General features: G+C 38.8%; 1 protein-coding gene across 3 annotated transcripts in view; it reads right to left on the bottom strand.

The window, feature by feature from the left end:
* Positions 1–12545, bottom strand: part of LOC5574208 (decaprenyl-diphosphate synthase subunit 1) — a 328976-nt gene that overhangs the window by 116128 nt on the left and 200303 nt on the right. For all 3 annotated transcript variants that reach the window (XM_021839192.1, XM_021839194.1, XM_021839193.1), the window contains exon 4: positions 4905–5044. In XM_021839192.1, the coding sequence (XP_021694884.1) occupies positions 4905–5044 (140 nt within the window). The remainder of the gene's footprint in view (positions 1–4904; positions 5045–12545) is intronic.

Genomic DNA, 12545 nt, shown 5'->3' with positions numbered 1-12545 from the left:
CTCAGGATTTGTCTCCAAATTCTATCAGGATTTGTCTTTAAATTCTCACAGGATTTGACTCCAAATCCTCCCAAGATCTTGCGTATAATGCTGCCAGAATTTGTCTCCGCATTCTAGAGGAATTTGTCTCCTAATTCTCCCAGGTTTTGTCTCCAAATCCATTAATGATTTGTCTCCAAATGATCTTAAGATTTGTCTCAAAATCCTCTCAGGATTTGTCTTCAAATCCTCTCAGGATTTATCTTCAAATCCTTTTAGGATTTGTCTCCAAATCCTCTCTGGATTTATCTCCAGATACTCTCAGGATTTGTCTTCAAATCTTCTAAGGATTTATCTTCAAATCCTTTTAGGATTTGTCTCCAAATCCTCTCAGAATTTGTCTCCAAATCCTCTCAGGATTTGTCTCCAAATCTTCTCAGGATTTGTCTTCAATTTCTCTCAGGATTTGTCTTCAACTCCTCTCAGGATTTGTCACCAAATCCCCTCATGATTTGTCTCTAAATCCCCTCAGGATTTGTCTCCAAATCCTCTCAGGATTTGTTTTCCAGATCCTCTCAGGATTTGTCTTCAATTCCTCTCAGGATTTGTCTTCAACTCCTCTCAGGATTTGTCTCCAAATCCTCTCAGGATTTGTTTTCCAGATCCTCTCAGGATTTGTCTTCAATTCCTCTCAGGATTTGTCTTCAATTCCTCTCAGGATTTGTCTCCAAATCCTCTCAGGATTTGTCTCCAAATCCTCTCAGGGTTTGTCTCCAGATCCTCTCTGCATTTGTCTTGAAATCCTCTCTGGATTTATCTCCAAATCCTCTCTGGATTTGTCTTCCAATCCTCTCAGGATTTGTCTCCAAACTTCTCAGGATTTGTCTTCAAATCCTCTCAGGATTTGTCTTCAAATCCTCTCAGGATTTATCTTCAAATCCTTTTAGGATTTGTCTCCAAATCCTCTCAGGATTTGTCTCCAAATCCCCTCAGGATTTGTCTCCAAATCCCCTCAGGATTTGTCTCCAAATCCCCTCAGGATTTGTCTCCAAATCCCCTCAGGATTTGTGTGCAAATCCTCTCAGGATTTTTTTTTCAGATCCTCTCAGGATTTGTCTTCAATTCCTCTCAGGATTTGTCTTCAAATCCTCTCAGGATTTGTCTCCAAATCCTCTTAGGATTTGTCTCCAAATCCTCTCAGGATTTGTCTCCAAATCCTCTCAGGATTTGTCTCCAAATCCTCTCAGGATTTGTCTCCAAATCCTCTCAGGGTTTGTCTCCAGATCCTCTCTGCATTTGTCTTGAAATCCTCTCTGGATTTATCTCCAAATCCTCTCTGGATTTGTCTTCAAATCCTCTCAGGATTTGTCTCCAAACTTCTCAGGATTTGTCTTCAAATCCTCTCAGGATTTGTCTTCAAATCCTCTCAGGATTTATCTTCAAATCCTTTTAGGATTTGTCTCCAAATTCTCTCAGAATTTGTCTCCAAATCCTCTCAGGATTTGTCTCCAGATCCTCTCAGGACTTGTGTCCAAATCCTCTCAGGATTTGTCGCCAAATCCTCTCAGGATTTGTCTACAAATCCTCTCAGGATTTGTCTTCAAATCCTCTCAGGATTTGTCTCCAAATCCTCTCAGGATTTGTCTCCAAATCCTCTCAGGATTTGTTTTCCAGATCCTCTCAGGATTTGTCTTCAATTCCTCTCAGGATTTGTCTTCAATTTCTCTCAGGATTTGTCTCCAAATCCTCTCAGGGTTTGTCTCCAGATCCTCTCTGCATTTGTCTTGAAATCCTCTCTGGATTTATCTCCAAATCCTCTCTGGATTTGTCTTCAAATCCTCTCAGGATTTGTCTCCAAACTTCTCAGGATTTGTCTCCAAACTTCTCAGGATTTGTCTTCAAATCCTCTCAGGATTTATCTTCAAATCCTCTGAGGATTTGTCTTCAAAGCCTCTTAGGATTTGTCTCCAGATCCTCTACGGATTTGTCTCCAAATCCTCTCAGGATATGTCTCCAGATCCTCTCAGGATGTGTCTCCAAATCCTCTCTGGATTTGTCTCCAAATCCTCTCAGAATTTGTCTCCAAATCCTCTCAGGATTTGTCTCCAAATCCTCTCAGGATTTGAGAATTTTTGAAAGTTTTCCACTAATTGGAACATAGTTTTTCCGGCTTTTCTTTACGAATTTTCTCATCGGTGGAAAATTTTGTGGAAAACTGTTTCCAGTTAATATTTTTTTTTTATTCCTGAGAAAATTTGTTTTCATTTGTTTCTACGATCCTTCTTTCTTGAGTTATGATTTTTCAAAGAAAAGGCACAAAATGGCACATTTGCACATTTTTTACAAAATTGGCCATAACTCAAAAACGAAAAATAAGTACATTTCAAAAATTTCAGCGATTAAAGCTTATGAAATTATCTTCTCAAAAATATTTTTTGATAATTTTCCACGAGTTGGAGCACAGTTTTTCCGGCTTTTCCTTACGAATTTTCTCAACGGTGGGAAATTTCGTTGAAAACTGTTTTTTTTTTTTGTGAGAAAATTTGCTTTCATTTTCATGAAATAACTTTGTTTCTACGATGCTTCGTTCTTGAGTTATGAGTTTTCAAAGTAAGTAGTGTCAGGGGAAAACAAAAAAATTCCAACTGAGTTTTCCGGGAAAATAGGCGACCCTGAATTTTTCTCATTTTTTTTTTATTCATATATTGATGAGCCCTGCCTGTGGAAAAAAGTTTCATGAAAATCTGAGACCCTTCGGCCCACTTTGTACGGAAATAAAAAAAATCCCCACAAGCGAACCGAGAGCCGCCTGCGAATAATTTAAGAGAAGATTTGCAATTTCAATCGAAATAAAAAAATCATTCGAAATGAGTCGATGGTGAGTGATTCTAGAGCGTGAGTATCATTTCATCGAATAGCTGGATATTACGAGACTTCAGGCGGATGCCTGTCGAGATTCTTGGCAAATCACTGTCATCACTAATGAAATTCTTGCAAGATCCTTGGCGGATGCTTGTGATTCTGTGCGAGACTAAGATTCGTTTTTCGAGATCCTTAATCAATACGATATTTTTGTGATCTATGATAGATACCATGGCGGAACCTACTAGAGCTCCTTAACATATTGCTCCAGAAATCCTTGGAGCAAGTGAATTGCAAGTGAAAACCTCACGACATTTTTGGATAATTTCTTGACAGGTGCTTAGCCAAAGATTATGGTCGTGTGCACTACTCTATAGATTTTAAGAAAATCCAGATCTCAAAAGGATGCCTGGCCAAACGTTGGCCGAATTTGTGATGTGATCGTTGCTAATTATTGCTATATACTGCATCATCTAGTTTTGATCTAGGCGTCTATCTTGTAATCAGGGCTGTTCAGTGAATCAAATTATCATCAAAATAGACGAAAACAAACAACAAAGCCTCAAGCTCGCTCACAACCGTTTGTCACAACTGTTGCGGATAAGGACACAATTAAAAGCAGAATTGTCATGACAATCACAGAGCGCAATATTGTTGCAACCTTTTCTACTCGCTATTCATCAGTAATTTTAAACACAAAACCAAATTTGTTTTATGGATGCTGTTTGATAATGTTTCAATGTTTACCAACACGGAGAAAGTTCTTCGAAAATTTCAATGCGAAGCCCAGAAAATCGCCGCGCACGTGGTGATCGATCTTTTTCATATTCTGTTCAGGTGATGACAAAGTCATGTTGCGGAATAAAATTGTTGCAACAAGAATAGGAGGTGACAATATCTTTGTTGCTGCGTGTTGGGTGACAATTTATTCACTGGGGCTGTTAAATATATTGACCGGCTTGCGACACTGACGAAGCGACTCTTCCCACTGTCACTAGACAAAACTATATTTCATTAGCCCACTTCGTCATGTCACAATGACGGAGCTCTCACGAGAGCAATTTTATTGTTATTTTGCTATTAAATTTCTATCTCATTTAAGATAATTTCGGGAAGCAAATTTGTTTGACGTGTTAAGTGTTATCCTTCCATTGTTCCAGCGATATGAATAACAATCATACCAGATAATGAACTAAAAATTACAAGCCATAGCGACGGAAAAAATTAAAAAGAATTTGAAGCTAAACTCTGTCTTTATCTCGCCGCGAAGTTCTTGATTGAGTCCAAGTCAAATTTTTGCTCGCTTCTTGATGGAATCTTTGGCAGGCTGCTGTGCAAACCCTTTATTTCGTCAGCATGTATTAGAAATCTTGTAACGAATCTCTCAAGAATTGAGATTTACAACAGAATCCTACAATGACCTCGTTAAAAGTGTTACAATAGATCATCATCAAGAATCCTATAAGCAAGGCTAAAAGCATATCTATAGATGTAGCTCCAGAGATTCTTGCAAATAATTTCCCAGAAATTTATCGAGGCAAACCGCAAAGATTTTTTTAGACGTTGATCCTGTGATTTTCTATTGATTTTTCTTAAATTTCCTTCAAGACTAGCTCTTCCTCGACTAACTTGTAAAGGAATTCTTAAAGAGCATTCAAGCCCAGAATTTTTTTGAATTGTTTAAAAGTTTCAAGTAGAAATTTATCTTATGATATTCAGAAAAAATCTCCAAATAAGGTACTCTTTTTACCAGCAATAATTTCATCAGATTCATTTCAATTTCTACATGAAGATTTAGATTATCGTGCACAAGTACACTCCGTTCTCAACCATGATGAGCTCGTTTCATTTTATCTTTTTTAAAGTTGATTGTTATTCACATTTTAAGATGTTTTAGACCCCTCATACAATGACCCCTGATACCGCCTATGACGAAAAACAAAAGAACAACTCGCCATCCGTCCCGATCAATCTGCTGCAATGCTGGTACACTTGCACTCAAGCTCACGTCTCAACTCAAAACAGGAAAAAGAAAAGAAAACTCCAAAACCAAAAACACCAACCTGGTCTCGTTGTGCATGTGATAGTTAAGGGCCTTGGCCATCAGCATCGCTACCATCGGTCGGATCGCTTTTCCCTGGCCGTCGAAGTAGTAGACGGCGATCTTTTTCAGCTCTTGGTGGTTGGTGGCACGGTTGATTTCCTGCAAATGGAAACAGAACAAGAATTTAGTGGTGGATTTTAGTTTATAGAGATGAATGAGAAGCTGTACAAGGGGGATGGCATCTCCGCAGGAGGTGATCGACCAATAATTTCCATACAGTAATATTTATGCGATCATTGATGATCATTCCGTTCTGCGAGAAAATCGTTACGATCCTGGTTTTGTTCGTGCAGAGAACCAGTTTAATGTGCGACATTATCGAATCAGTTTGCGGATTCGAAACCACTTCGTGTGGGGTCCAACCTTGAAGCTCTGGGAAACATCTGGAATTGGCTTCCGCGTTCTGAGTGACAGATTTGTCATCCCACTAGCTGGGCAAATATTTGCACTCAGCCCAACTGTGAAATCGTGACGAAAATGATGGAGCGGTCGGTCGGTAACTGAACTGTGTGATTTCCCTTTCGAACGGAGTTTGTTCTGTGTCAATAAGGCGATGGGGAGCTTGCGGAGAATACAAACTTCTAGGGAAATCAACAGTTCCCCGTAAAGGCGTTTGTTTGAGTAGATCAATAGATGACAGCCTCTTCAGAACATCTGCGCCAACGACAGAACGTTGCTCAATGGGAATATTTCATTCAGACTTTTGAATGGTTACAATGTTTGAATAAGCACGGGTAATAAACCTTACACAATCTTAGGATCGTTTCCCATTACACTGCGGAACACGTTTTTGTCTCCAGCATCAAAATACCTCTATTTACTTAATTAAGGGTTGCTGAATCCATTGCCGTTTACAGAAATATCATAGCACGTCTAGTTTTTGAGATATTGGTTGTTGAAAATGCAAAAATTAACTATTTCAGCCAACTTGCATGCAAGTTTGCCAGCTTGTAAGGCAATTTATTTGCATAATTAGTTACATAATTCAAACTTTATGTGTATAACAATACTTATCACCAAAATTTATAAAACTTTTGATGCGGAAAAGTTATTTTTTGATGGTTTAGAAAAGTATTGTATTTTGCCATATAAGAGAAATGAAGAATTTCGTTTGTAGACTGCAAGCATGTTGAAAAAAATATTTAAACATAAATTTAATCGCGCAATTTCAACCAAAATATATCTAAAATAAAAGTTTAAAAACTCTTTTATATGCTTGGTGGATAAGAACACAAAAAAGTTTGATAAAATATACTTCAAATTTTCATGTAAACATCAATAAAACCAATGTTTTATACAACTTTGGCGACCTGTAGCTAAAAATAGTGACGTGCTGGGAAATTTATGAAAACGACATCAGATTCAGCAACCCCAAATCTATTAGAGACACATAATCCTGACACATTGATCCTTGAGACACGCAAAAATGTAATTTTTGTTGCGCTGTGTTATGTATTGCAGTTTCCTATTCGTATAAGACGATTTGGAGACAAATCCTGAGAGGATTTGGAGACAAATTTCGATAAGATTTTGAGACAAATCCAGAGCGGATTTGAAATCAAATTCTGAGTGGATGTGAAGACAAATCCAGAGAGAATTTGAAGACAAATCAAGAAAGGATTTGGAGACAAATCCTGAGAGGATTTTGAGACAAATTCTAATAGCATTTGGATACAAATCCTGAGAGGATTTCTAGACAAATCCAGAGAGGACTTGGAGACAAATCCAGAGAAGATTTGGATACAAATCCTGATAGTATTTGGAGAGCATTTGTAGAGGATTTGAAGAAAAATTCCTGAGAGAATTTGGAGACAAATCCAAAGCAAATTTGGAGACAAATCTTGGAAGGATTTGGAGACAAATCCAGAGGGGATTTGGAGACAAATCCAGAGGGGATTTGGAAAAAAATTCAGAGAGGATTTCGAGACAAATCCTTAGAGGATTTGGAGAAAGATCCAGAGAAGATTTGGAAAAAATCCAGAGATGATCTGGAGACAAACGAGAAGATTTGGAGACAAATCCAGAGAGGATTAGGAGACAAATCCTGAGAGGATTTGGGGACAATTCATGAGAGATTTTGGAGACCAATCCAGCGAAGAATTGAAGACAAATTCAGCGAGGAATTGGAAAAAAATCCAGAGAGGATTTGGAGACAAACCCTGAAAGAATTTGGAGACAAGTCCTGAGAGGAATTGGAGACAATTCCTAAGAGGATTTGGAGACAAGTCCTGACTCCATGATGATCTGCAGACAAACTGAAAGAATTTGGAGACAAATCCAGAGCAAATTTGGAGACAAATCTTGGAAGGATTTGGAGACAAACCCCCTCTTTTGGAGACAAATCCTGAGAGGATTTGGAGACAAATCCGTAGAGGATTTGGAGGCAAATCCAGAGAGGATTTGGAAACAAATCCTGACAGGATTTCGAGACAAATCCTGAGAGGATTTGGAGACAAATTCTGAGAGGTTTTTGTGAAAAATCCTAAGAGAATTTTGAGACAAATACTGAGAGAATTTGGAGACAGATCCAGAGAGGGTTTGGAGACAAATCCAGAGAGGATTGAAAGACAAATCCTCGGAAGATTTGAAAGCAACCCCTGAGTGGATTTGGAGACAGACAAATTCTAAAAGGATTTGAAGACTAATCCAGAGAGGATTTGGAGACAAATCCAGAGAGGATTTGGAGACAAATCCAGAGAGGATTTGGAGACAAATCTCGAGAGGATTATAAGACAAATACTAAAAGGATTATAAGACAAATCCTCAGAGGATTTGAAGGCAACCCCTTAGTGGACTTGGAGACAAATCCAGCGCAGATTTGGAGACAAATCCTCAGAGGATTTGAAGGCAACCCCTGAGTGGATTTGGAGACAAATCCAGCGCGGATTTGGAGACAAATCCAGAGAGGATTTGGAGACACAATCTGAGAGGATTTTCAGACAAATCAAGACAGGATTTGGAGACAAATACAGAGAGGATTTGGAGACAAATTCTGAAAGGATTGAGAGACAAATCCTAAGAGAATTTGGAGACAAATCCTGAAAGGATTGGGCGACAAATCCTGAGAGGATTTGGAGACAAATCCAGAGAGGATTTGGAGACAAATCCAAAGAGGATTTCAAGACAAATGCACAGTGGATTTGGAGATAAATTCTGAGATGATTTCAAGTCAAATGCAGAGAGGATTTGGATACAAATCCTGAGAGAATTTGAAGACAAATCATGAGAGGATTTGGAGATAAATCCAGAGAGGAATTGGAGACAAATCCAGAGAGAATTTGGAGACAATTTCAGAGAGCATTTGGAGACAAATACTGAGAGGATTTGGAGAGAAATCCTGAGAGAATATGGAAAGAAATCCTGATAAAATTTGGAGATATATATTGGGAGGATAAGAAGAAAAAACCATGAGAGGAATTGAAGACATATCCTTGAAGGATTTGGAGACAAATCCTGAGATGATTATAAGATAAATCCTCGGAGGATTTGAAGGCAACCCCTGAGAGGATTTGGAGACAAAGTCTGAGAGGATTTTCAGACAAATCCTGAGAGGATTTGTAGACAAATCCTGATAGCATTTGGAGACAAATCCAAAGAGGATTTAGAGACAAATCCTGACAGGATTTGGAGACAAATCCTAACAGGATTTGGAGACAAATCCAGAGAGGATTTGGAGACAAATCCTGAAAGGATTGGAAGACAAATCCTGAGAGAATTTGGAGACAAATCCTTAAAGGATTTGGAGACAAATCCTGATATAATTTTGAGACAAATCCAGAGAGGATTTGGAGATAAATCCAAAGAGGATTTCAAGACAAATGCAGAGAGGATTTGGAGACAAACCCAGAGAGGATTTGGAGATAAATCCAGAGAGGATTTGGAGACAAATCTTGAGAGAATTCGGAGGCAAATCCTGAGAAATTGAGAGACGAATCCAGAGAGGATTTGGAGACAAATCCTAAAAGGATTTGGAGACAAATCCTAAAAGGATTTGAAGACAAATCCTAAAAGGATTTGGAGACAAATCCTCAGTGGATTTGAAGACAAATTCTGAGAGGATTTGAAGACAAATTCTGAGAGGATTCGGAGACGAATCCAGAGAAGATTTCAAGACAAATGCAGAGAGGATTCGGAGACGAATCCAGAGAGGATTTCAAGACAAATGCAGAGAGGATTTGGAGACAAATCCTAAAAGGATTTGGAGACAAATCCTGAGAGGATTTGAAGACAAATTCGGAGAGGATTTGAAGACAAATTCTGAGAGGATTTTGAGACCCGAGAGGATTTGTTGACAAAACCTGAGAAGATTTGGAGACAAATACCTCGAGGATTTGGAGACAAATCCAGAGAGGATTTGGAGACAAAGCCTGAGAAGATTTGGAGACAAATACAGAGAGGATTTGGAGACAAATCCAGAGAGGATTTGGAGACAAAGCCTGAGAGGATTTTCAGGCAAATCCTGAGAGGATTTGTAGACAAAACTTGATTGTGTTTGGAGACAAATCCTAGAGGATTTGGAGACAAATACTTAGAGGATTTGAAGGCAACCCCTGAGTAGATTTGGAGACAAATCCAGCGCGGATTTGGAGACAAATCCAGAGAGGATTTGGAGACACAATCTGAGAGGATTTTCAGACAAATCCTGACAGGATTTGGAGACAAATACAGAGAGGATTTGGAGACAAATTCTGAAATGATTGAGAGACAAATCCTAAGAGAATTTGGAGACAAATCCTGAAAGGATTGGGCGACAAATCCTGAGAGGATTTGGAGACAAATCCAGAGAGGATTTGGAGATAAATCCAAAGAGGATTTCAAGACAAATGAACAGTGGATTTGGAGACAAATTCTGAGAGGATTTCAAGTCAAATGCAGAGAGGATTTGGAGACAAATCCTGAGAGAATTTGAAGACAAATCCTGAGAGAATTTGGAGACAAATCCTGAGAAAATTGAGAAACAAATCCTGAGAGGATTTGGAGATAAATCCAGAGAGGATTTGGAGACAAATCCAGAGAGAATTTGGAGGCAAATTCTGAAAAAAATGAGAGACATGAATGAGAATTTGGAGACAAATCCAGAGAGGATTTGGAGATAAATCCAAAGAGGATTTCAAGACAAATGAACAGTGGATTTGGAGACAAATTCTGAGAGGATTTCAAGTCAAATGCAGAGAGGATTTGGAGACAAATCCTGAGAGAATTTGAAGACAAATCCTGAGAGAATTTGGAGACAAATCCTGAGAAAATTGAGAAACAAATCCAGAGAGGGTTTGGAGACAAATCCAGAGAGGATTGAAAGACAAATCCTCGGAAGATTTGAAAGAAACCCCTGAGTGGATTTGGAGACAGACAAATTCTAAAATGATTTGAAGACTTATCCAGAGAGGATTTGGAGACAAATCCAGAGAGGATTTGGAGACAAATACAGAGAGGATTTGGAGACAAATACAGAGAGGATTTGGAGACAAATCTCGAGAGGATTATAAGACAAATACTAAAAGGATTATAAGACAAATCCTCAGAGGATTTGAAGGCAACCCCTTAGTGGACTTGGAGACAAATCCAGCGCAGATTTGGAGACAAATCCAGCGCAGATTTGGAGACAAATCCAGAGAGGATTTGGAGACACAATCTGAGAGGATTTTCAGACAAATCCTGACAGGATTTGGAGACAAATACAGAGAGGATTTGGAGACAAATTCTGAAAGGATTGAGAGACAAATCCTAAGAGAATTTGGAGACAAATCCTGAAAGGATTGGGCGACAAATCCTGAGAGGATTTGGAGACAAATCCAGAGAGGATTTCAAGACAAATGCACAGTGGATTTGGAGACAAATCCTAAAAGGATTTGGAGACAAATCCTCAGTGGATTTGAAGACAAATTCTGAGAGGATTTGAAGACAAATTCTGAGAGGATTCGGAGACGAATCCAGAGAGGATTTCAAGACAAATGCAGAGAGGATTCGGAGACGAATCCAGAGAGGATTTCAAGACAAATGCAGAGAGGATTTCAAGACAAATCCCGAGAGGATTTGTTGACAAAACCTGAGAAGATTTGGAGACAAATACAGAGAGGATTTGGAGACAAATCCAGAGAGGATTTGGAGACCAAGCCTGAGAGAATTTTCAGGCAAATCCTGAGAGGATTTGGAGACAAAACTTGATTGTATTTTGAGACAAATCCTAGAGGATTTGGAGACAAATACTTAGAAGATTTGAAGGCAACCCCTGAGTGGATTTGGAGACAAATCCAGCGCGGATTTGGAGACAACTCCAGAGAGGATTTGGAGACACAATCTGAGAGGATTTTCAGACAAATCCTGACAGGATTTGGAGACAAATACAGAGAGGATTTGGAGACAAATCCTGAAAGGATTGGGCGACAAATTCTGAGAGGATTTGGAGACAAATCCAAAGAGGATTTCAAGACAAATGCACAGTGGATTTGGAGATAAATTCTGAGAGGATTTCAAGTCAAATGCAGAGAGGATTTGGATACAAATCCTGAGAGAATTTGAAGACAAATCATGAGAGGATTTGGAGATAAATCCAGAGAGGATTTGGAGACAAATCCAGAGAGAATTCGGAGACAATTTCAGAGAGGATTTGGAGACAAATACTGAGAGGATTTGGAGAGAAATCCTGAGAGAATATGGAAAGAAATCCTGATAAAATTTGGAGATAAATATTGGGAGGATAAGAAGAAAAAACCATGAGAGGAATTGAAGACATATCCTTGAAGGATTTGGAGACAAATCCTGAGATGATTATAAGATAAATCCTCGGAGGATTTGAAGGCAACCCCTGAGTGGATTTGGAGACAAATCCAGCGCGGATTTGGAGACAAATCCTGAGAGGATTTGGAGACAAAGTCTGAGAGGATTTTCAGACGAATCCTGAGAGGATTTGTAGACAAATCCTGATAGTATTTGGAGACAAATCCAAAGAGGATTTAGAGACAAATCCTGACAGGATTTGGAGACAAATCCTAACAGGATTTGGAGACAAATCCTGAGAGGATTTGGAGACAAATCCTGAAAGGATTGGGAGACAAATCCAGAGAGAATTTGGAGACAAATCCTCAAAGGATTTGGAGACAAATCCTGATATAATTTTGAGACAAATCCAGAGAGGATTTGGAGATAAATCTAAAGAGGATTTCAAGACAAATGCAGAGAGGCTTTGGAGACAAACCCAGAGAGGATTTGGAGATAAATCCAGAGAGGATTTGGAGACAAATCTTGAGAGAATTCGGAGGTTAATCCTGAGAAATTGAGAGACGAATCCAGAGAGGATTTAGAGACAAATCCTAAAAGGATTTGGAGACAAATCCTAAAAGGATTTGGAGACAAATCCTAAAAGGATTTGGAGACAAATCCTAAAAGGATTTGGAGACAAATCCTAAAAGGATTTGGAGACAAATCCTCAGTGGATTTGAAGACAAATTCTGAGAGGATTTGAAGACAAATTCTGAGAGGATTCGGAGACGAATCCAGAGAGGATTTCAAGACAAATGCAGAGAGGATTTGGAGACAAATCCTAAAAGGATTTGGAGACAAATCCTGAGAGGATTTGAAGACAAATTCGGAGAGGATTTTG

Source organism: Aedes aegypti, chromosome 1 (assembly GCF_002204515.2).
Source record: "Aedes aegypti strain LVP_AGWG chromosome 1, AaegL5.0 Primary Assembly, whole genome shotgun sequence".
Classification (NCBI taxonomy): Eukaryota; Metazoa; Arthropoda; class Insecta; order Diptera; family Culicidae; genus Aedes; species Aedes aegypti.
This window is presented reverse-complemented; position numbering and strand designations above follow the sequence as displayed.